This window comes from Aegilops tauschii, chromosome 7 (genome assembly GCF_002575655.3).
Source record: "Aegilops tauschii subsp. strangulata cultivar AL8/78 chromosome 7, Aet v6.0, whole genome shotgun sequence".
Classification (NCBI taxonomy): domain Eukaryota; kingdom Viridiplantae; phylum Streptophyta; class Magnoliopsida; order Poales; family Poaceae; genus Aegilops; species Aegilops tauschii.
Window position 1 is genome coordinate 4,017,148 of NC_053041.3, and position 27,959 is coordinate 4,045,106.

Here is a 27,959-nt window from a genome sequence, read left to right on the forward strand (position 1 = left end):
CTTAGTTTACATGTGTCTGACATGGCACTCAATCTTTACCTGTTTAGGACACATCAGCAGTGACGCCGAGGCCAAGGAGGGTGCAAATATGTCTTTTCATTTCTAAAGTTTCTAAATCAGTAGCCCCTTCATTTCAAAATCAAACTTATGCATGTTTGACCGAGTTTTAGAATGAAAAATATTAATATCTATTTTACGAAATTTGTATCATTGAATCCATCATGAACATTATTTTCATATTTTATTTATTTTATATTGTGGATGTTGATATTTATTCTACAATTCTAGTCAAAACATACATACATTTTATTTTCACGAACATTGATATACATTATAATCTGGAATCGAAGGGAGTATATAATAGGGTGCAAATAGCTCTCATCTAGATGAGATTTATCATTTATGTAAACCTCGCCAGAAATGGCCTCGGCATAAGATTTTTTTGTTCTTTCCTTTTCCCCTTTTCCCTTCTTTCACTTTTATTGGTTCCTCCTTTTATTTTTATTTCTTCACTTTTGTATTGTACATGTTATTGTAGGAAATACGTAACTATAGTTGCGCACGGCGAGCGTGCAACTGCTGTTGTGCAGGGCTTAAAAAGAGACAAAAATGAAAAGTCACAAAAGAAATAAAAAATACATGGATCAATGAAATAAAAAGCAAAATGACAAAATACATACGAATCTCTTCATAAAATCATATGATGCAGGAGCTAGGTAAGATTTAGTTAATGCTCGTCTAGATGTTGCAAATCAGTAAATTATCGTCTAGATGAGAACCAGCAAATCAGCAAAGAAATATACAAATATTTGTGTTGGCACTTCTAAAGTTTCTTGCACTTCTAAAGTTTCTTTTCGAGTTTCTGAAAAATACCAGTCTCCATGGAGACAGAGAGTGAAAGGCACCAACTAGAAAATGTGTACGTCCAATAATCAGGGAAGGGGGTCATGGTAGGCCCACATTCAGCCACCAATGAGGTAATTAAACCCTATGTCATTTGTTTAAGATGTAGGCGTGTACAAACATAGATCCATGATACGATGGCACCACAAGTAGGAGGATATTCCATGGACCGGGATCGGTGGTCGGTCGGCCACTGGCCACAAAATCTCGGCAACGATCACAGTGGTGACCTTTCCTTTGATGCAAGAAAACACGAGCTACAGAACAAATGATGGTTGCCGGTGGCCACCTAGCCCCACTACGTAGTAGCCTCTGTTTTCTTAACAGGAGTACAGGACGGACGGACGTACGCCTGCCCCCTTGGATGATTGGATGGACACCCCCACAGGCTACTATTGCATCTGAATTATCAAGGGAGTTAGTGAATTTGTGTTTCTACGTTGGTAGAAGCAGACCCTCGCTTTCCATCTGCATTTCTGCACGCATATAATTGAGTCGGATCGGAGGCCCAACATTGGTTGGATGATAGCTACATGCCTTCCTGCCTGCATGCATGAACCAGAGAGGTCTGTGGATTCGGCGACCAATGAGGCAAACCATCAATATATTCCCTCGGTCTCAAATAAGTGTCTTAATTTTATATTAATTTTAATACAAAGTTGTATTAAGTTTAAAACACTTATTTTGAAACGGAGAGAGTAGATTGTTTATTAAGATGTAGGCGTGTGCACAATATTCGAGGGATAGGTAGAGCTGGTCAGCCACCAGCCACACAAATCTCAGTGGTGGCCTTACTTTTGATGCATATATAAACACGCGGCAGAGAACAAGCGATGCTGCAAAGTACTACTAATTATAGCTTCATTACATGGAATAATCGACCGTACGTCTCTCTCTTGGATCTTAACTTGCCCCTTGGAGGCCACGACGATACACCTCACATGCTGGTTGCATTTTGCATGCAGCTGGAGTAACATCTTGCCATGCAGACCTTCAAAAAAAAACATCTTGCCATGCACCCATTGTGTCGATGGCATCACGAGAACGGTCAAGTTTGTTTCACGCATTGTCGGCGAGGTAACCTAACACGCATGCATGCATGCATGCTGGATGGTCCATGGCTGTTACAGCGTTGGTAATTAAGTAACTCAGGAGGAGGAGGATGCATGCTACGAACATGGATGGATGGATGATGGCTACAGCAACGACAGAGGGAGATTTGTGCCCTGTTGTCGACTCGTCCCAGTCAAGATGGCGTCAAAAGGTTCCTCCCTTGGCCTCTCCAGCGAAATAGTATTTCCACACCTTCCACGCGTGTTGTGGAAGTGATTGCTCGCCGTTGGCTTTTGTGATGACTGCTTAGCTAACACGGGCAAAATGCGTCGACATTTAGGATGTGATTGCTTATCTGCACCGACTTTTAGAGGTTGCAAGAAAAAACGGATCAAACTGAGTAGAGCCTGTTTGAGGAGATACAACGCAAAATACAACGTTCACCCTGCATCGTGAAAGCAATATCCGTGCGGTGTTTGGTTGCATACATGCATCTTGATTAGGAACATTTGAACAGAGGGGTTATGGCAGAACACACACATGCCAACACACCCACACGTTCTCATGAACAACATGTGCACATGTTCACATGAACAGCATGCGCACACACACACGTGACATCACTCCCACAAGTTCAAAGAACCGTTCTACAGTACACCGGGGAGATTTCAAGGGACTAGTAAGATGTATACGTATTCGTCTATGACCATTGAAATAGAATACATGCAACACCAAGTCGTGTGAAACAGAGAGATGAAGCTACTAGTCAAAGAAAAATTCAAACGGACGACTGTGCACGATGAATTTGTCGAAATTCATCCAAAATAGCTTCAAACATAAACACAAAATTTAAACATTTACCGTCGGTGAAATCACAAACCAATCGCATGAATGGAACCACAACGTCGACATGCATCTTTTTCGTGTAGAACTTATCTTGAGTTTAAACGCAGTTGTGTAGATTTGCAGAGACTAGTGAACGAGATTAGGGGCGAAGAAAATTATGAGGGTGACATGCACATTACACTACACTGGTCACATGTAAATATACACGTCTATGATTTGTGATACAAAAAATGCACAACACGAAAGTTGTGTCAAACAACAAGGTGAAGCTACACCTCAAGGGAAACTTCAAATGGTCGACCGTGTGCCCCGGATTTGTCAAAACATGTCTAAAAAGGCTCCAAATATGAACATGAAATTCAACATATAGAGTGAACGAAACTATGATGCAATCGGGTGAATGACATTAGAACATCAGGGTGCATCTTTTTCATGTACGGCTTATCTCGAATCGAAGCAGGGTTATTTAGACAGGATGAAGGAGATTAAGGAGGTGATTAGTGAAAAAATACCTGCACGTACAGCAGAGCCACCCACCTACGCTCGAGAGCATCGCTCTGGCCTGACTCGCTGTAAATTGTCGATTCGGCTGCTCCGAGCGAACTAGGGCAGGGGATGCTTTAAAACTTTGTCGTGCGGGCCCAATATGTTTGCATTTAACCAAATAGCCCAACACCGAACATAGCTGCATTTAGCAGGTTGGCTGAGGGTTATATAGGTAATCAAACGCGTCCTTGTAAACTACACATGTCATGCCGTCGCTGACTGGCTGTACACCATTCATATGCATAAAGTACAGATTGGGCCTATGAACATAATGTAGTCAACCGGACGAAGAGTGGAGGGGTCTATTAACGGATTGACCTTTTCTGTTTTTGCTTCCTAGTTTTTGTTTTCTGTTTCTTTTGCCCTTTATTCTATTTTCACAAACATTTTTAAAATTATGAATGCTTTACAAATCTTGTATCTTTTTAGTTTTTTGTAAATCCGTGAACGATTTTTTAAACTACATGAGCAGGTTTAAATTTTACAACAATTTTTGAAATACACAAACTTTTTGCAATTCCAGTTCCTAAATTTCGTAATTATTTTTTTAACACATGGTGGACATTTCTCAACATGGTGGACATGTATTCACTACACAGAAAACACTTTTTTAATAAAATATTTACGTTTTATACATGATTTTTGTTTTACACACAGTGAACCTTTTCTTAATATACAGTGAATAACTTTTAAATATATGACGAACATTAAGTAAATATTTTTTCAAAATTTGTTCACAGAATTTCCTAAAATTTTCATGCAACTGGAAAAATTTGTTCACATGTCTTGTAAAAATGAAATAATTCACATTTGTTCACATCTAATTAAAAATATGTTCACATTTTTTGAGAAAAAATGAGTGAAAAAGGGAAGGGAACAAAAGTGAAAGAGAAATCGCTACTAGTCAGTTACCACGGCATGGGCCGACAGCCCGCCGAGCATCAAATGTGGGCCCGAGTCCATAAAAGTACCTCTGTCTTTTTGTTTCTTGAGAAGACTGTCTTGCTTGTTGCAAGACCGAGCAGACGCCCTCCTAGTGGGGTGGCCCGAAAGCACCCCATGTGCAGTGTTTGGACAATTTTTTAGACTACATGACTATTTAAATTTGAGAAATATTTTTTAAATATATAAACCTTTTGAAATTTGTGACTTTTGAAATTTGGAAAATTATTTGTTCACACAAGATGAAAGTTTCTCAACATGGTGTACATTCATTCACTACACAATGAACACTTCCTATAGAATGTTTTTATTTTCACAAATAATGTTTGTTTAAATACTCGATGATCATTAGTTTTGTGGATATTATTCAAATGTGTTCATGCATTACAACACCCGGTGAATATTATTCAAATATGTGGCAAGCGTTTTACAACACCCGGTGAATATTTTTTAAATACGTGTTGACCGTTTTCTTTATACATATTAGACAAGTTTTAAATATATGATGAACATTTTTTTCAAATTTTTTAATACAACTTGTTCATGCAATTTTCAAAGTGTTCATGCAACTGGAAAAAAATGTTCTCACATGTAATAAAATATCTTATATTTATAAAAACATACTAAGGCATGTTTCAAAAATAAATTCATATGATTAAAACGTGTTCATGCATTATCGAAAAAACGAAGTTAAAAAAATGGATGAAACAAAACTTAAAAATAGATCGCCAAGAGTCGGTAAAAAAGACCCGCAAAGAAAAAGGTAAGCCATAAGATGTGCCACCGGCCTACAAAGTGTCTCCTGTTCGTTTGGTCGCTGAGCGTGAAATAGGGGGCCTGATCACATAACAAAGCGTGTGGTAATGGCAGGGCTGGAATAGTTAGCCGTATGGATGACAACACTATTGGCCAAGCTGCACGTGGAACGAAGATGCCGGGTTGATACTCCCTTCCTGCGCGAGCAGTTAAAGATGGTGGCTACTCCATATCAACGCGCCCTGCCCCAAGATATGAACACTTATGGACTGAATATAAGCGCGCTCCGTAAATTATACAAGCCGAGGCGTGTATGACGACTCTGCTAGAGTTTGTCTAAAAAAAATGACCAGACTAATAGCATAGAAAACGTATGGTACGTGCATCAGCACTTGATGATCTTTGTATGTTTTTTCTGAAAGATCCAACGCTTGCTCGCATTCATTGATTTAGCAGATAACACATGGTAAACATGGTGCTGATCAAGTGATCGTGGAGTGGAGTAGAGAGGAAAACTGAAAGAGAAAAACAGCCCCAAAGGCTGTTTGCAGAAGAGCATCCTAACTTGCTATCTCACAGTACCCTAATTGCCGTCGTTCCATGTTTCTTCGGAAAGCGTAGATGACACTGGACGTGTTTGGGATTTTGGGTGTGAAAACACATCCATTTCTCTCTTTCCATAGCTCCTATGTAACCATCATTATCATTGTCGATGCCATCTCGTGCTCCACGAGCTTCTCAACCGTGACGGAGGGGCCAATGACATTGTTGACAAGGTACACCCTCGCCGCCGCATGGATGGCCTCCATCGGGTACACCCGCGACGTCACTGTCAACCTCCCGCACATTGCGAAGCTCTCCATGACCGAGTGTTCCACAAGCACCCTCACCGACAGGGCCTCACCGTTGAACACGGACACAGTGCTGCCCACCACCCGCTTCATGACATCTTTCGCCTCAGAATACAACAACTCGTCATGGCAGAACCTGGTCCAGAGCGCCCAATCGAGCACCTTGGCATGTAGAAGTACACCGTCAGTTGTTTGTTGCCAGCGTTAGGGGCAGCGTGGACGAGGAGGCCAAAGGGGACAAGCGCACCATTGGCTGAGGCCCGTCGCTTACTGCAGTTATAGTTGACGTCGGTCTCATTGATGATGGCAATAGCGGAAGTGTCTACCGAAAGGAGGCCCCGATGTGGAACTGATTGGCTTGGCAGAGACACAGAGATGCGATGGATCCATTGAAGTCGGTGTTATTGAAGCGGAGGGTCTCATTCTCCTCCACCGGCCATTGGAGGAGGTTTGTCTGGGTCTTCTCGTCCAACACCACCGTCCTCGGAATTGTGTCACAGATGTAAGAGATGCAAGTCCTCTGATTATGAATGCATATTGATAAGAACTTGAAATAATAAATGATTGGTAATAAAGGGTCTTGCAAGCTCCATTGATCTCCATTAAAAAAGTGACCACAAAATAGTGTGCGTACCGTAGCTTCCTAGGAGCGGATTTGGGAAGCTTCTACGGACCGGTTTCGTACCGGTTTTAGAAGATTCCATATAGTATTTCTTCCTTCTTCTCTGTATTCTCATCGTCTTATTTTTTCTTCGTATCTTCAAATGCATGTCGACTTGTATACACATTGAACATTTTTTAGATACACGGTGAAATCTTTCAAATACATGTTGAACATTTTATCCAAATACTTGTTAAACATTTGCCAAATGTACACCAAATATTTTTTATACATGTTGGACTTTTTTCAGATACACACGCAACAACTTTTTCGAATACATGTTGAACATTTTGTCAAATGCACACTAAACATTTTCAAATACAAGGTGAGCATTTTCTTCAAAATGTTTGAACGGTTTCAATAATACCATGGACATTATTGAAAAAACATGCAAAATATTTTTTTAAGTATTATGATTGTTTTACATGGAATATATATTTTGAATGGTACGAAACATTTTCCAAAATTACGTGTTTTTACATTGTATAAACATTTAAAAGAATCATGAATATATTTTTGAAACTAGTGAATATTTTGCATGTGATGAACAAATTTTTTTGAAGAAAAACTTCCAATCTATTCATCTTCAATCAGGATAGTACAATGAACATCAGAAATAATAAAAAATACATCCAGATCCACAGACGACCTAGCAACGACTACAAGCACTGAATCAGGCCGAAGGCGCGCCGCCATCATCGCCCCTTCCTCGCCGGAGCCGGTATGAATTTCTTTAGAAATAATACGAATTTTTTAACATTGTATGAACATTTTTTATAAGTGCTGAAATTTTCTAAAAATATTAAGTAAAGTATTTTTTCAAAAAAATATATTTATGCTCCATTAACATTTTTAAACGCAGGGCAAATGTTTGTTCAAAATTTAAGTTAATTAATTTCTGGAATATATATATATATATATATAATAAAAGTAAAAGTAAAAATAAAAATAAAATAAAAGAACAAAAGAAAAACCTGTGTACGTGCACTAGCTCATGGGAGTGCTAGTCCCACTTGTGTCGCTTATTTGGCCTGGCCCAGAAGATATGTTCATAGATATGGCTTTAACGGAAATTGCTAATGGATAGCCTAAAACAAGGAAATTGCTAATGGAGCTCGAGCTCCATGCAACCCTTAATTTGAAAATTCAAAAATCAAAAATTAATTTTCAAAAATATCTAAGAAGATACACATATACATATGGATGTTGTATATTACTTGTGTGCAAAGTTTCATGTAAAAATACATTTTTGTGTGTGCTCCACGAAAATGACAAAGTTATGTATTTCTAGCACACATACTATTCACTATAAAAGTACATGAATTTTTTTTTGTACAGATCACATCGAAACATATTTTGTGATGAATTTCACACACGTCTTGTATACATCCATATTTACTTGTTTATTTATTTTCAGCGTTTTAGAAACTTAATAAGTTTTTTTTATTTTCAAAATTTCAACCTGAGAGCAAAGAAACAAAAAAGCATTCTCTCGTTTTAAGAGATATATGCAAGCGCGAAATATTATGAACTCTTTTTGTGATACAGAGGTTCATAACTTAGTTCGATGTATTATGTAAAAAGAAAAACACTTAAAGTCGATGTTATGTTTCTCTCTCATTTATAAATTACGCGTGGCACATGCATCAACACTTGATGGCCTTTGTATGTCTATAAACATTATGAACTTACGAAGGCAGCATTTATACATTACGTGTGGCACATGCACCAACACTTGATGGTCTTTGTATGTCTATAATCATTATGAACTTACGAAGGCAGCGAGTTCTATAACAAACTAACAATCTAGGTTTGTATTTTTACATGAATCTCCTTTAACACTATGCTCCCTCGCAACAAAGCCTAATGGTGAATCTGGGTGTGTGATGCGTAGAGGGGCCCACATGTATGTGTCTGCATTGTTGGTTTTGCCTCTTGGGTTCATCCACAGGGTACTCGTGGGGAGAATATCCGGTACTCCCAACCCCTAGGGTGCTCCCGGTGCTCCAGACTCGGTAGCACATTTTTACATGTTCGAAAAATTCTGAAAAAAATCCAGCACATCGACACAACATCAATGTATGCTATCACAAAATTTGAAATTAAAATTCGAAACATAGCTTGAGAAACATAAATGACAAATTCGACAGTAAATAGTACACAACATATGTTGGGCTTTAGATTTAGCCCATTATCACATTGATGTCTATTTTCTCATTTTTGTATCTCGACCAATGTTTTGAATATTCATTTTGATTTTTTTGACAACATACATTGGTGTTGTGTCAATGTGTTAGCTTCTTTTCAGAATTTTTTGAACATTTAAAAATGTGCTACCGAGTTTGGAGCACCGGGAGCACCCTAGCGGTGGGAGTACCAGATATTCTCCCGGTAGTCGTGGTGGCTGGGTGTGCATTGTAGTATACATGAACATGCTTCTCGCTGCATATGATGATGTTTGCTAAAACGTGCAACGTGACACATAACACACTGGCTAAGTGCATGCCCCCCCCCCCCCCCCCAACAGCTGCAGCGATAAAGCACGACATCCAACCCAATAAAATGATACCAAGCCAACACAAATAAAGTCCAAAATGAACCAACCTACCATAATAATCGATAAAAAAAAGACAAACACACCTAACAGAAAAACCGCAAAGCAAGGCATGCATAACGCTCCAGTACAGGTATTAGCCGTCGTTATTATTGCAGTCTTGTATGGTGCTGTAGTGCGGATGACATGTGGGGCCGGGTCCACACAGCAGTAACCTTTCTGCATGGTGGACTACTGCAGAGGATCCTAACCCCATTACCACATTAGTATATAGCTTACTGAAGCTACTAGGCGTCGCCGGCCCCAAAAGTCTGTTTGTAAGATGCTGAGGCCATCTCATGAACTACAAGCTTCTCGACGGTGATGGAGGAGCCGGTGGCGTTGTTGAAAAGGTATACCCCCGCTGCCATGTGGATGGCTTCCATCGGGTACACCCGCGACGTGGCCGTCAACCTCCCGCCCATTGCGAAACTCTCCACAATCGAATGGTCCACGAGCACCCTCACAGATAGAGCCTCGCCGTCGAGCACCGGCACTGTGCTGCCCACCACCCGCTTCATGACATCATTCGCCCGAGACGACAACAACTCGTCATGGCAGAAGTGGGTTCGGAGTGCCCCGTCACGGCCCCTCGATACATAGAAGTAAACCGCGAGTTGTTCGCTGCCACCATTACCAGTAGCGTGGATGAGGAGGCCGAAGGGACCAAGCACACCCATGGTTGAGGCTCCGCCGCTGGTGCTGCAGTTGTAGTTGACGTCAGCCTCGTTGATGATGGCACTAGCGGAAGTGTCTAGGCGAAAGGAGGCCTCGATGTCAAGCTGGGTGGCTTGGCGGAGGCAAAGAGGTATAATGGATCCAGTGTGGATAGTGATGACGCCAAAGTCGGTGCTGTTGAAGCGGAGGGTCTCGATCTCCTCCACCGGCCATTGGAGGAGGTTCGTCCGGGTCTTCTCATCCAACTCTACCGTCCTCGGAATCGTCTGCACACATATAAGATCGGCAAGTCCTCTGATTATGAATGCACATTGTTACCAAGAACTTAAAATGATATAAATGATTGGTAATAAAGGGTCTTGCAATCTGCATTGATTTCCTCCATTAAAAAAGTGACCACACAAACAAAATAGGAATGAATGAAGAAAGTCCCGATTTTGTGTGTTTAGCTTGTTTTCACAAAAGAGAGTAAACCTGCGACCTATGCATAGGTTGATGGACACGACCATTGGTGTGTTTGGTTAGGACTGGACAAATTAAGCTAACCCGTGCCTCAATCACAACGGCCGCCATATTTATGCCAGGCACGTTTTGGCGTTGCTATGGATTATGTTAATCTAGCTTTCCAAGCAAAATTTAATTCTTTTTCTGGTTAGTTAAACCGTCTTTCTCTGTTTTTAAAGCTACTTTCCTACAACACATTATAAAAAAGTTCAGTACATGACAATTTGAGCCATAAGCAGATGGTTCCACATTAAGCTATACTTCTTAATTAGCCATCAAACAAGGAAACGGACATTGATGAGGACTCACCAGAAGAAGATGCAAAAGGATGATGAAAGTGATGAATAAGTAAATAGTAATAATTTAGCATCAAGCACGTACTAGCATCTTAAGCAGGTTGCATTGCACACCAGAGAAGACCGATTACACTCATGCATTTATCGATATATATAACAAAAGCATTTCAGTCTCCAAGAGGAGATCCATGTTCTATTTACTTTATTTACCTAGCTTTGTAGGGCGAGCCCATGTTTTTAATTTCTCATTTTCACTAACAAATTTGTGGCATATAACGCTGAAAGTATATGTTTAGAAACTTCGTTTGAATACAAATCAAAGGATATGCTTTCGATGACATGTCGCACTAGCTTCCTTAGTCAAATTAAGTATCCACAAACCTGTGCAGCCGAACAAACAGGATGGAGGGAGTATGAGCATGCCTAATGAAGTAATGAAACTAATGGTTGATGGTAAACACAAGTAAAAAGGAATCGTATCGATGCAGATTAACTGTACCTGGACCGAAGCCCATCCCTTGGCAACGTTGGCACTCAAGGAGTCGGTCTCGCCGACATAGGCCCACATCACGCGCCGCCGTTTCACCGGGTCGTAGAAAGACGTGGCAGCGAAAAACCTTCCCCAGTCATACCTCAGTCCGATCCCCACGTCCAGCTTTGGGTCCAGTGGTGTCCACGTGTTGGTCGCCGCATCATACCTCCCAAGCGCGTAGTAGTCATGCCGTTCATCGTCCATGCTCGCCTTCAACACGTACAGGGCCTCCTTAGAGGAGTTGTTGCCGCCGCCAACCTGGTAGAAGTCGACGCACTCCCACATGCCAGTGCCCTCGACGCGGTGGAGCACCCCCGGGATGAGCTCGTACCTGATGAAGTCTTTGGTTTTGTACATCAAGGCGATGCCGGCATGGCCGTTGTCGTCCTTGGAGCCGATGAGGGTGCGCCATGTCAGGTCAGACTGGTCAAACCAGGCGGTGGTGGGGTCGCGGAAGTCTTGGAGGCCGATGCCGGGGGGCGGGAGGATGACGGGGTTGGCAGGATGCTTGGTCCAGTTGACAAGGAGAGGGTCAGCTGGGTCGGCGGGAAGGGCAAGGCACTGGACCTGAGCGGAGGTGTCGGTTTTCCCCGTGTAGAGCACGATGACCGTGCCGTTGGGGAGTATGGTGGCGGAGCCCGTCAAGACGCCGTGGATGTCGTACCACTGGTCGGGCACCATGGCGAGGGGAAGGTGGCGCCAGTGGACCAGGTCCCGCGACACGGCGTGGCCCCAGGTGATGTTGCCCCAGACGACGCCCGTGGGGTTGTACTGATAGAAGAAGTGGTACCGTCCACGGTAGTACATGGGAGCTGCATGTTGTGTTCCAGTTAAGCACATAGAGATTTCTCAAAAAAAGAAAAAAAAAAGAGTTAAAGCACATAGAGACAGACGGACGGCTGGGCAGCGAGCTAGTGACGGACGCACTCACCGTTGGGATCTGCATGCATGCGTGCGTGTCGCCACAGTACGTAGCCATGTCAGCCATCATCAATCAACAAGGAAAAGGCGGTCAGTTTCTCTCTCCGTGCATGGAGAAAGAAGATACGGGATCTCAAAATTCAACCATTCAACCATTACATACCGTTCATGTAGTTCTTCTCGGGCTGGAAATGGAACCCGGTGCGCTGCCACTGCAGCATCTCGTTGCTCCACGGGAACCCGTCGGCATCGGCGCCGGCGGAGACCATGATGTTCTGCTCCGCTCGTGCCTCCCCGGGCGTCTCCTCGGACAACACGCTGGCCCTTGGGAGAAGCGCGTGGGTGACGAAGAGCGCCACCATGGCCACGGCGCCCAGCACGACGGTGCACTCGCGCCACCTCCGTCGCCCGCCGCTCTGCTGGTACAGCAGCCCCCCGTACGCGAACGGGACCGGCGGCGTGTCCGGGACGGCGCCGGGTGACTTCACCGCCACGGTCGCCGTTCCGGAGCTCAGGAGGAAATCTTTTGATCGGGTCGTCCTGCGGTCTCGAGGAGCCATTTTTGTGCTGTATCGCGTGTTCCTTCTGTTCTCAAGAAGAACGTTACCACTATACTATTAAATCGGACACACACATATATATATATATACATAGTATGTATATATTTTCTGTGTATATTTTTTTTGTGAAATTACATACTATGTATGTGGAGGCTTTAGAACAAGAGCGGCAAGAATTTGAGACATCTATCGGTTGCCTCGGGATTATCGATATTGACCGCTAATACTACGTGACGACGAAAATGACGTTGACAAATGACCACGGCCAAGGTAGGAAGGCATTTCTAGCGACTTCGGCACCAGCTCCTGCTATTCCTCCCGGCTTGACGCCATAAGGGAGGCAGTCAAGTGTCCATCAAGGGCCTGCAAACCTATCCACGAACGATGAGTTGCTGCGGCGAGGCCTCCATCCCAAGTAGTTCATCCCCGGGCGATAGAGGTCTTGGATCTTGGTGATGCTTTTAGGCAGGGTATAATTACAATCTATCATGATGATATGGGGTCCTTGCTGTAAACTGCTTGGACTAGGCTGCAATTTCTACTTTATATAGGGTATTTTTGTAAAAAGTATTTTTACACTTGTCTAATGGACTCTGGCTCCTTGGGGACCCAACCCCGTTAAAAAAGGTATATGGAAGGGAGATGAAGGGAGACAAGAGAGGAGGGGGAGGTAGGTAGTGGGAGACAATAGAGTTATTAAGATGATGTGTGCCTTATATAGAAGAGAACAAGAGAGAGTACTAACCTCGCCGCTGAAGACTAGCGAGTGGTTCCAACCTCATTTATCACAACATCCAACACTCCAAGTAAAGAGTACAACAAAGCTGACAAATGCAAATACATGACAACGAGTGTATGAAATAGAGAGATATAGAGAGGGGGAGGACGTGTTTGCTTCACTCTGTCGGCAGGGATGTCCTGAGCCATGGTAACTGCTACCCTACTCGACAAATGCAAACGCAGTCGGTAACTGCTACACAATATGTTAAACAACATAGTATTAAAAAATTTCTTTCATAATACCCTAGTCATCAATCCATGCGGACTAGCTTAATCTCATGTAAAGCGTTTATGCAAGAAGTAAGTTTTGTTAGATTTAGGACGTGTTGTTCGATAGCTACAAAAACTGTTTTACATGGATGATCTGTGCACAATATAAGTGAACATTTTTTAACTTGCATCTTCCATAGAGGACCCCAGAACAAAACTAGAAATGCAATACGATCCAGGTAAACGGTACCCGCGGAAGACCAGAGCGGTTGCCACCGAGGATGAACAACTTGGGGGCGGCAGATCCGCTTCGCCATCTCCACCGGAGCACGTACCAAAGCTTGCAAAAGCTTGTCTGGAACTGGATTGCCACCCATCTGGAAATGACAGATCGGGATGAAAGAATGGAGCCAACAAACTCCAGAAGTTCGCCCTTTAATTTGACCAGAAGAAGTAAACCAGTGACAGAGGCCGGCATGTAAACGATCTATGTCATAACTCCACTCCAAGCACGCCTGTTGATGATCTCGATGATCAAAATCTTAGTGGTAGCATAATTGGAGACTGATGTGGCATCCACTCACCTCCTCTTCCTCTACCTCGGCGGCATGAAGAGAGTTGTGGGGGAAAGATCAAAAGCTCTAGATCCAGGGTGAAAACATACTTACTCATGATGTAGGTAGTGGTCAGCACCCCTTCCTCTTCGGCTCCCACTCACCGGAGCACCAAGGAGAGAAGAACCACCACCACGAATTGCCGGAAGTGGCCTGAGAGCTCGACGAAGCACTCCACACTACCGGCATAGCGCCAAACACCTTCATGGCGAGTCTAAATCTAGATTAAATATGTATAGCGAGAATCCGGGCACATGTCCTGAGCCATCGCCGACCGACTGCGTTGTCAGACGAGGCACTGGATCGGGCTAGTCTGCTTTCGGTGGCTCTCAAATGAAAGGGGAGGAGTGGAGGGAGATGGAAGTAATAGCGGAAAAGGATGCAAGTGTTGTCTGTCGGCGTCGATTTTTTTTGCAATGGTTAGATACATAAACCTATTTAAGTGAAATCCTTGGTACACACATATTCCTATGAGATGTTACATTAGCTATGATTACAGTTGCATGCCACAAATAGCAGTCAATAGATAGGTGTTGAAGAATCAAAAAATGGGGTATGAAGTTGCATTACATTGCATTTATAAGATAACTTGTTTGGTCACATCTACAAAAGTACATGAAGCTAATTAATCTATCATTATTATAAGGGCTAGGAAATATGATCATCAAAACATTTGAACATGGACAAGCGAATTTCCCACATGTTGATCTACATTAATATTGAAATTGGTAGGAAAAATAACATAGGGCAACAAGGAAAATATTTGTTTTTGGTAAAGGAAAATAGACCCAAGGGGCATAGGTTCACTAGTGACATCTCTCTCTCTCTCTCTCTCTCTCTCTCTCTCTCTCTCTCAAGAAAGCAAGTGGCATGGTAAGCAAATTACGGTTGGGTACCTATTAATATTGCAACATATATGACTATGATCATTCATGGTATAATATCATATGGGCATTACATTCATGATAAGTAGACCGTTAATCCAACTACATCTACTACTAGTGCTCCACCCAAAACCGCTATCCAGCAAGCATCTCGAGGTATTTAGTTGAAAAGAAATAGAGCATTGCAATATGCATGATGACATAATGTAGATAGCAAAACATCAATTAATATGGCAAACCACTGACATTTATCCCGAGTGGCCATAATACAAATACGTGTCTTGCCTACATAAAGTGACAATCGACCATGTCCCAACAAACACACCACCGATAACATCGAATTGATCCCGATCATATGAGGCAGTGATACCTCCTTCTAGTGATCCGGTAAAGGAACAAAGAGTACCCTGCACCTATTTCCCCAGAGGTGACCCTGGGTTATCGAACCCAAGAGAGGAAGGTCACCTTGAAGCGATTGTTTCTAACAAGCTTTTGTCAAAGGATCAATTCCAGCTTTTGACCGGATCAATCAAGGAAATTGTGATTCAACACTTATAAAAAGAAGGTATGAGTATGAGGTGTTAATGCTTACAACCATGTATTTGAGTTGGGACCATATATGATCTTAATTTGTGCGTTGGAGTCACCCATCGAGGTGTGCTTGTTATGAGTCGAAGTGGAGGATGTGTCCAAATAACATCTTGACCGACACGTGTCCTGCATCAAGAATCAGTTGTCTACCAAAGGCCTTATCCATCGCGCGGGGTTGCCTCTATAATTAAGACTATAATAATCAGACAAGAGCTTTGGGCATTTAATAACTACACCTCATTAATCCCCAAGTATTGGATCTATGTTACATACTAAACCCTTCTGTCACTGGTGTTCAGAATAACTCTTCACGTTCTCCTCGCCTTAGCCTTTCCGTACCTGCAGGGATGAAGATCGCGGACAAGACAAGAGACATCTAAGGAACAATTTTAGTTCACACATTCGGGATGTTAATTCAAAGCTCTTCCATTGATCCCTACAACAAATACAGAGGGTCGCAAGGCCTATGCCTCAACCCATACCTTACCGAACTACTCACACATAGAGACCAGATCGCAAGTAGAACACATTGAAGAACACATCTTGAAGCTCGATTGAATGATAATATGTCTTACAATGGATGCCTTGTGCGATGCATGATTACAAGTACGAACTAGAGGGAGATGGACTATGGTGGTGATGGTGACTATGGAGATGGAAAATGGCAGCGACTAGGGTTGATGAGAGGGGAAGAAGATGGTTCTGTTCTGGCTTCGCTCGACAATGTTCTGTCGACATTTCGGCGTAGTCCCCTTTATAAAAGTTGTTCTGGTGGACAAGGAGCCTCGGAATCCATGCCATACAAGCACTTATACACACGCTTACAGTCATATGAAACACCGTCTTTTACCCTATGGCTTCTGGTGCACCTCCTCTTTATTTCTTCTATCTTATTTCTTCCTTTTTAGCCCATTTTCTGTGGAAATACATCAAAGAGAAGATTGGTGGAATCCTTTTCATTCACTAGTCATTAGTAGCAATATCAGAGCGAATACCTCAGTTTTAATAAATACCTTGGTTTAAACAAAGGGTGAATGAGTGTAAAAATATCACGCGTCAACTCCCCAAGCTTAAACTTGATTGTCCTCGAGCAACATAGAGAGAAATCCAAATCATAAGGAACTCAGTTGCTTAAACCGAATAACGAGAAGGTTTTGGTTCACTTACGATCGGTACGCCTAGATAGCCCTCCGCCTCTTGACCTGAAAACTTAGTATGGTTGTAGTGCTGGCATGGTTATTATGCAAGTGTTGGTGAAGCAAAAATAATCAACACAAACTTCTTGATCTACTAGATAAAACAACTTTGCAACACTCTATTCTATTTATTCTAGACAACATTTGCTTGCTGGGAATGCATCGAAGAGTTTTTCTTTGATGGAGCCATAAAAACATAAGTTAGGGAGTGAAAGGCATGTAGAAAAACATGATGCTAGAGTGCTCATAAACAAACCCACCATTATCTCATCCTCAAGGCTCTCAAGCACTTCATTTCAATCTTTGTTTGCTGAAACCTTAGTTCGAATTATGCCACATAAGTGATCATGTATACAATTTCTTTGTGGCTTAATTTTTGGGTACTATGAGCTTCTGACATATGTGGCTTTATTTACCACATACACACCCATTCAAGAGAAAGCCGACTACTATTCGTTTGTAGTGTTACCACAACGTACGGTAACAAACTCATAGCCTAAATCCGAGCTATAGCTATGGTGGATCGTTCATTGGCAGCATAGTCCTCACCATAACATCAAGAAAGGTGACGAAGCCACATTTACACACGTACACGTGCATATAGTAGCATGGCTATGGCACCAGCGAGAAGCTGAAGCACCATGTAAGGAATACAATACAATTTTTTGGCATAATCTCGTTCACCCTTCAACTAAGTTCTTCTAGACAATTTACTGCACAAGTTCTATCAAGTCTATTAAAATTAACAACATGGGGTTGAGCATTTCAAACATCATCTTCTCTACAGTTCCCTCAACACCCAATTCTGTTGAGACTTTCCCTTGTGCATGGTTATTCTTAGTTAAGATCATTTCATTTAAAAACAGTCCCCCGACAAGTCTTGGTTATCTAAACTAAATAGAACAAAGGCTACAAAATTATCTCAGCTACTAGAACAAAACATTTGTCTTAATTATCAAGAATTAGTCCCTCTTGCACATATCACACATAATACTACTACATCTATTCTAAGTATTTCAAGTGCAAAAGACAGGAATGGTAGGACATACCTTCACGGTTGTGAATTTACACACTTCTCTTCCTTATTCTTGTATTGCTCATTGTCAGGCCTAGATCAACTCCCCTGAAAACAAAAATGCAAACGAATTCCAAGGGGTAAAAAGAACAATAACAAAGCAAAGTTTCTATTTTTTGGTTTTTGGGTTTTTGAAAACTAACTTGCAAACAAAAAATCACAAAGGTAAAAACAAAAATGAAAGCAAATAAAAGCAAGGTGTTGGAACAGAAAAAACACAAGAGCTTTGAAGCTCCACGTGCTTAAGTAAGACCTCATTACAATTTATTCAAAAAATACCACCACATCTTGATGTAGAAGTGGTGATGACCTCCCCCAAGCTTAAGCTTTTGCAAGCCCAAACTGGCAGAATCATTGCAGCAGCTGGTCAGGATCCCATCCTTGGCTCTAGTTGGAGAAGCCCGAACTCATGTAGGTGGAAGTATCTTGAAGGGATTCAATGAGGTTTCTCAATGAGATAGAGCCTCAGGGACCGTAGAGACCCGAGTAGGTGTTGTAGAATTCTTGTCTGGCTGCTCTTGGGGCTGCTCCTCTTCTTCGTCGGTGGAAAGTTCTTCTTCATCTACTTCTTCAGCTTCCAGGCCTTCTTGGTCAAAAGCTGCATCTCCCTCCCGTGCAACATAATGTAATTGTCCATGTTCTTGCTACCTCTTGAGCATGCGTTGGTTTTCCCTTGAACAGGAAAGGGTGATGCAGCAAAGTAGCGTAAGTATTTCCCACAGTTTGAGAACCAAGGTATCAATCCAGTAGGAGATTACACGCAAGTCACCTAGTACCTGCACAAACAATCAAGAACCTTGCAACCAACACAATAAAGGGGTTGTCAATCCCTTCAGGGTCACTCGCAAAAGTGAGATCTAATAAATATAATAAGATCAATATTTTTGGTATTTTTGTTGTATAGATTGGAAAGTAAAGATTGCAAAATAGTAAAACGAGATGCGATGTAAATAAAAGAGATGCAATATAATAAGAATGAGACCCGGGGGCCATAGGTTTCACTAGTGGCTTCTCTCAAGATAGCATGAATTACGGTGGGTGAACAAATTACTGCCGAGCAATTGATAGAAAAGCGCATAGTTATGAGAATATCTAGGCATGATCATGAACATAGGCATCACGTCCATGTCAAGTAGACCGAAACGATTCTGCATCTACTACTATTACTCCACACGTCGACCGCTATCCAGCATGCATCTAGAGTATTAAGTTCATAAGAACAGAGTAACGCATTAAGCAAGATGACATGATGTAGAGGGATAAACTCAAGCAATATGATATAAACCCCAATTTTTTATCCTCGATGGCAACAATACAATATGTGCCTTGCTGCCCCTACTGTCATTGGGAAAGGACACCGCAAGATTGAAACCAAAGCTAAGCACTTCTCCCATTGTAAGAAAGATCAATCTAGTAGGCCAAACTAAACCGATAATTCGAAGAGACTTGCAAAGATATCAAATCATGCATATAAGAATTCAGAGAAGAACCAAATAATATTCATAGATAATCTTGATCATAAATCCACAATTCATCGGATCTCGGCAAACACACCGCAAAAAGTATTACATCGAATAGATCTCCAAGAACATAGAGGAGAACTTTCTATTGAGAATCAAAGAGAGAGAAGAAGCCATCTAGCTAATAACTATGGACCCGAAGGTCTGTGGTAAACTACTCACGCTTCATCGGAGAGGCTATGGTGTTGATGTAGAAGCCCTCCGTGATCGATTCCCCCTCCGGCAGATCACCGGAAAAGGCCCCAAGATGGCATCTCACGGGTACAGAAGGTTGCGGCGGTCGAAAAGTGGTTTCGTGGCTCTCCTGGATGTTTTTAGGGTATAAGAGTACATATAGGCGAAAGAAGTACGTCGGTGGAGCTTCGTGGGGCCCACGAGGGTGGGGGCGCGCCTACCTGCCTCGTGGCCGCCTCGCGGAGTTCCAGGCTTCAACTCCAAGTCTTCTAGATTGCGTTTGTTCCAAGAAAGATCATCGCGAAGATTTCATTCCGTTTGGTATTCCTTTTCTGCGAACACTGAAATAGTCAAAAAAATAGAAACTGGCACTGGGCCTCCGGTTAATAGGTTCGTCCCAAAAATAATATAAAAGAGCATATTAAAGCCCATTAAACATCCAAAACAGATAATATAATAGCATGGAACAATCAAAAATTATAGATACATTGGAGATGTATCAAGCATCCCCAAGCTTAATTCCTGCTCGTGCTCGAGTAGGTAAATGATAAAAACAGAATTTTTGATGTGGAATGCTACCTAACATATTTTTCAATGTAATTTTCTTTATTTTGGAATGAATGTTCAGATCCGAAAGATTCAAGACAAAAGTTGAATATTGACATAAAAATAATAATACTTCAAGCATACTAACCAAGCAATTATGTCTTCTCAAAAAAACATAGCCAAAGAAAGCTCATCCCTACAAAATCATATAGTTTGGCCATGCTCCATCTTCGTCACACAAAATGCTCTAATCATGCACAACCCCGATGACAAGCCAAGCAATTGTTTTATACTTTAGTATTCTCAAAAAATTTCAACTTTCACGCAATACATGAGCGAGAGCCATGGACATAGCACTATAGGTGGAATAGGATGGTGGTTGTGGAGAAGACAAAAAAGAGGAAGATGGTCTCACGTCAACTAGGTGTATTAATGGGCTATGGAGATGCCCATCAATAGATATCAATGTGAGTGAGTAGGGATTGCCATGCAACGGATGCACTAGAGCTATAAATGTATGAAAGCTCAACAAAAGAAACTAAGTGGGTGTGCATCCAACTTGCTTGCTCACGAAGACCTAGGGCATTTGAGGAAGCCCATTGTTGGAATATACTAGCCAAGTTCTATAATGAAATTCCCACTAGTATATGAAAGTGACAAAATAAGAGACTCTCTATCATGAAGATCATGGTGCTACTTTGAAGCACAAGTGTGGAAAAAAGGATAGTAACATTGCCCCTTCTCTCTTTTTCTCTCATTTTTTTGGGCCTTCTCTTTTTTATTGGCCTTTCTCTCTTTTTTTGGCCTACTCCTTTTTTTGGCCTTTCTCTTTTTTTCCTCACACGGGACAATGCTCTAATAATGATGATCATCACACTTCTATTTATTTACAACTCAAGGATTACAACTCGATACTAGAACAAAATATGACTCTATATGAGTGCCTTCGGCGGTGTACCGGGATGGGCAATGAATCAAGAGTGACATGTATGAAACATTATGAATGGTTGTCTTGCCACAAATACGATGTCAACTACATGATCATGCAAGGCAATATGACAATGATGAAGCGTGTCATAATAAAGAGAACGGTGGAAAGTTGCATGTCAATATATCTCGGAATGGCTATGGAAATGCCATAATAGGTAGGTATGGTGGCTGTTTTGAGGAAGGTATATGGTGGGTTTATAGTCAAGATGGGAATGGGCCGACCCGGCCCTGGCCCCGGCCCCGGCCCCGTGGCCCCAAGGTCAAAATACGAGGCCACGGGCCGGCCCATTTTATCAGAATTTTGTGGCCCCATTGACCCATTGGGTACATGAGGCCGACCCAGAATTTAGCAAATGTTTAGTGAAATGGCAAGATCATGAGACTACATGTTTGAAAGAGCATCAAGCTAAATACCTCAATCCAACAGATTCGAACAAGATCAAAAGATTACAAGTTTCAAAGAACGTCAAGCTAATGACCTCAATCCAACAGACTCATACAAGATCAAAATATTACAGGTTCAACATGCTAATCTTTTCACATCCAGTAGGTTATAGAGAAAGCTGGCATATCTTTGCTTCACCATCTGCTTGAGGTTTAACATCAATTGCTCCAACAAGCATCAGTCCTCGATAACTGTATTTACAAAGAAATGTTACAAGAGTAATTCTGTGCACATCAACTAAATAGTATATTTATCCATCAAAAAAACTAAATAATATATTTATGAACAGAGGAATATGCTTAGTAGCAAATGCGTGTTCCAGAAAACCAATTCATGATCAGGTTTGCAAGAAAATACACTTCTAAATATCCATTATACACTACCCGTCATCCACTCCGCAACATATTCTAATCAAGTTACTGTAGTTAGCAATGCATATTTTTAATATAGTTTGGCGATGAAAAAAATGAATCTGAACTACACATTCATATCTGAGAGAAAAAAGAAATATATATTAGAGATCAACTATAACTTGGGGAAACCAAAACTAAAAGCACTACAAAGTCAACACCAATGATTAAATAGAATTTATGGCTACACAAATCGTTGAAGATAGTTCTAAACCTAGGCCAAAACGAACTGGTGCAGTTCTGTGTGTAAAACACTATATATTCATCTACATGTTTGGGCTGCATCTTGCAAATAGTTCCCTGGAACAAACTGTAGATATGAAATCCCTCTTTAAAAAGCAGACATCATACTTTAAGTGTACTTTCATATACATGGCACTACATACATCAGAAAGTTTCTCATACCTTGTAAGTCCAGTAAAATGTCATGAACTGAAGCCAAGCTACGTTGAGTATTAGCTGCAGAAAAAAAAGAAGAAACTTGTAAACTTGAAGTATTGATAAGAAACAAAGAAGAAACTTGTGTTGTATGGCTTTACCGGTGGCCCTTATCCAATCTTGTAAGCAAACAAGAGCTTCAAGTGTCGTTGCGGTCATTCGACTTCGAAAATCTGATAGGACTCTCTTCCCTGTGCTGAAGGCGGACTCGGATGCCACCGCAGAGGCAGGAGCCGCCAAGATATCTGCTGCCATGCGACTCAGCGTTGGGTATTCACCTGAGTTCGTCTGCCACCATGCAAGGATATTGAATTGATCACTTCGACGGATGGGTACCTTTGACAAGTATGAATCAAGTTCAGTAGAATCCAAATTTGTTGATTGAGCAGTGAGGGTGACATGTTGGTCCCAATCAGCCATAGGATCTTCACCACTTATAGCCATGTCATCATCACCTCCTTGTGAAATGGGATCTGAGCCATTGTCATTCAATTGGAGGTATTCCTTGAACAACCCTTGGAACACATTTTTTATTTTAGCAATCATTGCTGCAGCTTCGTTCCCAAACTCTAGGCCAAATCGGAACTCAATATATTTCAACTTGAATTGTGGGTCCAAAATCACTGGAATACAAAGGCTCAACCATGTCATCTTCCAGTACCTTCTGAATTTTCTCTTCATATATTTGACCGTTGTACCCATCTCAGAATCCTCTTCATAATGTTGTTGCTCTAAGGTCAGCTTCACTTTCCACATTTCATGGAAATACAAATTAGCAGTTGGATATTTTGTGCCCGATATCACATTAGTGGCTTCATAGAATACCTTTAGTAGCCTGCAGACATCTTCGACATTTTCCCAATCCTCAAAAGATGGCTTGAAGGTATATTGTTTATCTTGAATGGCCAAAGAGTCAAACACTCCGCGATACTCCTTCGCTATATCAATCATCATGTAGGTTGAGTTCCAGCGAGTTGGAACATCAAGACTTGGAGTTCTCCCACATGATACACCATGCTGCGCAACGATTTCTTGAAATTTTTCCTTTCGACTTGGTGAGCTTCGAATATATTTGACACTTTCACGCATCATGTTGATCACTGGACCAAGGAAGTTCAATCCTGCTTGACATATCAGATTTATGACATGGGCAGCACAACGTTGGTGAAACAACTTGCCACTACCAGGTAACATCTTCTTAAGCAGGAGATGTGCCTTCAATAGCTTCATCATTGCACCATTGTTCGATGCATAGTCTAGCGTCACAGCAAAGAGATTATCTTCAATGTTCCACTCTCTTATGAAATTCACCATGATGTTGAACATTGCAGCTCCTGTGTGCGGCGTCTCCATAGCTGCGAATTTCGCTATCCTCTTCTGCGGCTTCCACTCCTCATCAATGAAGTGAGCTGTGATGCAAATGTACCCCACTGTCTGATTTGATGTCCACAGATCCGTAGTCAAAGAAATCTTGGATTTGGAGTTTTGGAACATCCTTTGCAGAATTCTCTTCTCTTCCTGAAATGCTTTCATGCAGTCCTCCTTCACTGTTTTTCTACATATCATCTTGAAGCTAGGATTTAGACTAGAGACAAATCTTCTAAATCCATCGTACTCCACCAATGAGAATGCCAATTCATGCAACACAATCATCCTCATTAGCTCTCGGCGTGCTAATGTCTGATTAAAGGTCCAGAGCCCCATTGCAACTCCATCAAGACTCACGATAGAAGCACTCAGCTGTCCAGAAACTCTAAGAACCTTCTTCCTTTCCCTGCATCTCTTCAAATGTTTGCGCAATGAACTTGTTCTATGTTTACGCTCAGCACAAATATTCCTTGCACAGTGTTTGCACTCAGCAGCTACAACTATGCCATCAACACGGATAGGCTCATATTCTTTCCACACTTTAGACAAAAACTTTCTTCCCGGTTCAGAAAATGAACCCATGTCAATGATCTCAACCCCTCCCTCTTCATCCACATTATCTCCCTCTTCTTCTTCTTCTTCTTCTTCTTCGTCATCATCATATTCTTCTTCATCATCCTCATCTTCTCCTTCCTCTTCTTCTTCATAGTCAACATCTTCTTCATCAGCCTCATCTTCTTCACAATAAACCATATGAGTGTCTTGTGAACGTCCTGCTGAGCAAAGGACACGAGTGTTAACATTGCAATTACGAGTATTTTTTTATTTTAGCAATCATTAATTTGCATCCCTAGAAAAAGAAAGATTAACAATACTCACCATGATAAGCTCTACAAATGTTTATCGAAGAAGGAGACACCCCTGGGGGTGGTTGAGCCCTTCTCATTGTCGCACCAGATATCAACGATGAACCACCACTTTGGTATGCCTCATGGTCCCCTTCTTCCTCTTCCATTTTTCTGATCAGAGGGAAATATAGGAACATTAGAGAGCATTAACTTTCAAAATCAACAGCAGATGTAATACCCAAATTTCATTTACTTGTACTAGTGCAGGACAACCAACAAATAAAGACCCTGCCAGCATAGTATATTATCATGTAACTGGAGTATGAACTGAGCAACTAGTGCAGGAAATCATCAACTCATCACACGGGCTAGTGCAGTCAATTAAAATACAAATTGGCTGCTAGTGCATGGAGCCTGAATACACAATAGCATACTACTCCGTATGATGGATCCAGGGAGAGAAGGCAAGATGGATCCAGATAGTGCAGGCAATTAAAATACAAGATGGATCCAGGGACTGGACACAGATTTGATTCAACTTTTTTATTTCTTTTCCCATCCTTGTCTGCACGCGAGTTAGCGAAAAATGCAGGGAACAGTTATCCGCGCGCATGTCGTTCGCCATAGGAAATTTTTCATCAGCTTGGACCTAATGTTTCTGATCCTGTGAAATCTAGTTCATACTTGTTCATGTACTTGGTCATATAAAACATTTCCAATCAAATATGATCTAGTTCTTCATGTACTTGTTCATGTACACTGACTGAATGACAGGGACCAACACCGTAGAACTACTACAGAACCAACACTGAAAGTAAGGCATGACCTGGGAGTACACTGACTGAATGACTGACAGGGACCAACACTGACTGAATGACTGATCCCATGGCTACAGAGTACACTGACCGAAAGTAGCAGAATCAATACTGAAACAATTGCAGACAACACTGATCAAGAACCAAAACAAGACCAGTGCTTGCATTGCAGCTGCGCTGGGACAGGGAGGAAGCCGGCAAGAGTCTCACCTGCGAGATGATGACGGCGGCCGGAATGGCAAGGTAGATGGTGGACGGGACCGCAGGTCAGCGAGCTCGACGGCGACCAATACGACGAACGAGGGGCGGGAGGAACGCTGGCGGCAACAGGCCAGCAGAGATGTTCAGGGGCAGCCGGCGGCGGCAGAGATGGTCGGGGGCGGCCGGTAGAGAAGGTCGGGGGAGGCCGAGGGCGGCAGAGATGGCCGGCGGCGGCAGAAATCGTCGGGAGCAGCCTACAGAGATCGTGGTGGGCGGCGGCAGAGATGGACTAGGGCAGCGCGATCAGACGGCTGGGTCGACCCGTCTGGTCCATCGGGTCACACGGTGCCGGCTCCACTGACCCATTTTATGATTCGAGGCCAACCCACCTGGCCCATTGGCCTCAAGATTTCGGGCCGGGTCAGTGACCCAGCGGGCCGACCCGGCCCATTCCCATTTTGAGTTTATAGTACCGGCGAAAGTTGCGCGGTACTAGAGAGGCTAGCAATGGTGGAAGGATGAGAGTGCGTATAATCCATGGACTCAACATTAGTCATAAAGAACTCATATACTTATTGCAAATATATACAAGTCATCCAAACCAAGCACTACGCGCATGCTCCTAGGGGGTTAGATTGGTAGGAAAAGACCATCGCTCGTCCCCGACCGCCACTCATAAGGAGGACAATCAAAGAAACACCTCATGCTTCAAATTTGTTACACAACGGTTACCATACGTGCATGCTACGGGACTTGCAAACCTCAACACAAGTATTTCTCAAATTCACAATTACTCAACTAGCACAACTCTAATATCACCATCTTCATATCTCAAAACAATCATCAAGTATCAAACTTCTCATAGTATTCAATGCACTCTATATGGAAGTTTTTATTATACCCATCTTGAATGCCCATCATATTAGGACTAATTTTATAACCAAAGCAAATTGCCATGCTGTTCTAAAAGACTCTCAAAATAATATAAGTGAAGCATGAGAGATCAACAATTTCTATAAAATAAAACCACCACCGTGCTCTAAAAAAGATATAAGTGAAGCACTCGAGCAAAATTATCTAGCTTAAAAGATATAAGTGAAGCACATAGAGTATTCTAATAAATTCCGATTCATGCGTGTCTCTCCAAAAGGTGTGTACAGCAAGGATGATTGTGGTAAACTAAAAAGCAAAGGCTCAAATCATACAAGATGCTCCAAGCAAAACACATATCATGTGGTGAATAAAAATATAGCCTCAAGTAAAGTTACCGATAGACGAAGACGAAAGAGGGGATGCCTTCCGGGGCATCCCCAAGCTTAGGCCTTTGGTTGTCCTTGAATTTTACCTTGTGGTGCCTTGGGCATTCCCAAGCTTAGGCTCTTACCACTCCTTATTCCAAAATCCATCAAATCTTTACCCAAAAACTTGAAAACTTCACAACACAAAACTTAACAGAAAATCTCATGAGCTCCGTTAGTATAAGAAAATAAACCACCACTTTAAGGTACTATAATGAACTCATTCTTTATTTGTATTGGTGTTAAATCTACTGTATTCCAACTTCTCTATGGTTCGTACCCCCCGATACTACTCATAGATTCATTAAAATAAGGAAACAACACACGAAAAACAGAATCTGTCAAAACAGAACAGTCTGTAGCAATCTGTATCAAACGAATACTTCTGGAACTCAAAAAATTCTGAAATAAATTGGTGGACGTGAGTAATTTGTCTATTAATCATCTTCAAAAATAATCAACCTAAAATCACTCTCCAGTACAAAATGGCAGCTAATCTCGTGAGCGCTAAAGTTTCTGTTTTTTACAGCAAGATCGCAAAGACTTCACCCAAGTCTTCCCAAAGGTTCTACTTGGCACAAACACTAATTAAAACATAAAACCACATCTAAACAGAGGCAAGATGAATTATTTATTACTAAACAGGAACAAAAAGCAAGGAACAAAAATAAAATTGGGTTGCCTCCCAACAAGTGCTATCGTTTAACGCCCCTAGCAAGGCATAAAGCAAGGATAGATCTAGGTATTACCATCTTTGGTATGCAATCCAAATGTGGCTCTCATAATAGATTAATAAGGTAATTTAATTTTCTTTCTAGGAAAGTGTTCCATTCCTTTCCTTAACGGAAATTGGAATCTAATATTTCCTTCTTTCATGTCAATAATTGCACCCATCGTTCTAAGGAAAGGTCTAC

At 41.9% G+C, this 27,959-nt stretch overlaps 2 protein-coding genes and 1 pseudogene across 2 annotated transcripts; all 3 read right to left on the reverse strand.

The window, feature by feature from the left end:
* Positions 1-5,732: 5,732 nt before the first annotated feature.
* On the reverse strand, positions 5,733-7,254 carry LOC109766157 (sucrose:sucrose 1-fructosyltransferase-like; annotated as a pseudogene).
* Positions 7,255-9,141: 1,887 nt separating this feature from the next.
* On the reverse strand, positions 9,142-14,565 carry LOC109766164 (sucrose:sucrose 1-fructosyltransferase-like). Its single transcript, XM_020324931.4, has 4 exons — positions 12,246-14,565; positions 12,093-12,101; positions 11,129-11,973; positions 9,142-10,095 (listed from the first exon to the last, which is right to left on the reverse strand). Exons 1-4 carry the CDS (start codon positions 12,640-12,642, stop codon positions 9,400-9,402), a joined length of 1,947 nt encoding a protein of 648 aa, XP_020180520.1. The 5' UTR covers positions 12,643-14,565; the 3' UTR covers positions 9,142-9,399.
* A 7,587-nt stretch (positions 14,566-22,152) lies between these two features.
* On the reverse strand, positions 22,153-25,215 carry LOC109766158 (zinc finger BED domain-containing protein RICESLEEPER 2-like). Its single transcript, XM_020324926.3, has 4 exons — positions 24,763-25,215; positions 22,852-24,656; positions 22,483-22,536; positions 22,153-22,158 (listed from the first exon to the last, which is right to left on the reverse strand). Exons 1-4 carry the CDS (start codon positions 24,926-24,928, stop codon positions 22,153-22,155), a joined length of 2,031 nt encoding a protein of 676 aa, XP_020180515.3. The 5' UTR covers positions 24,929-25,215.
* Positions 25,216-27,959: the final 2,744 nt, after the last annotated feature.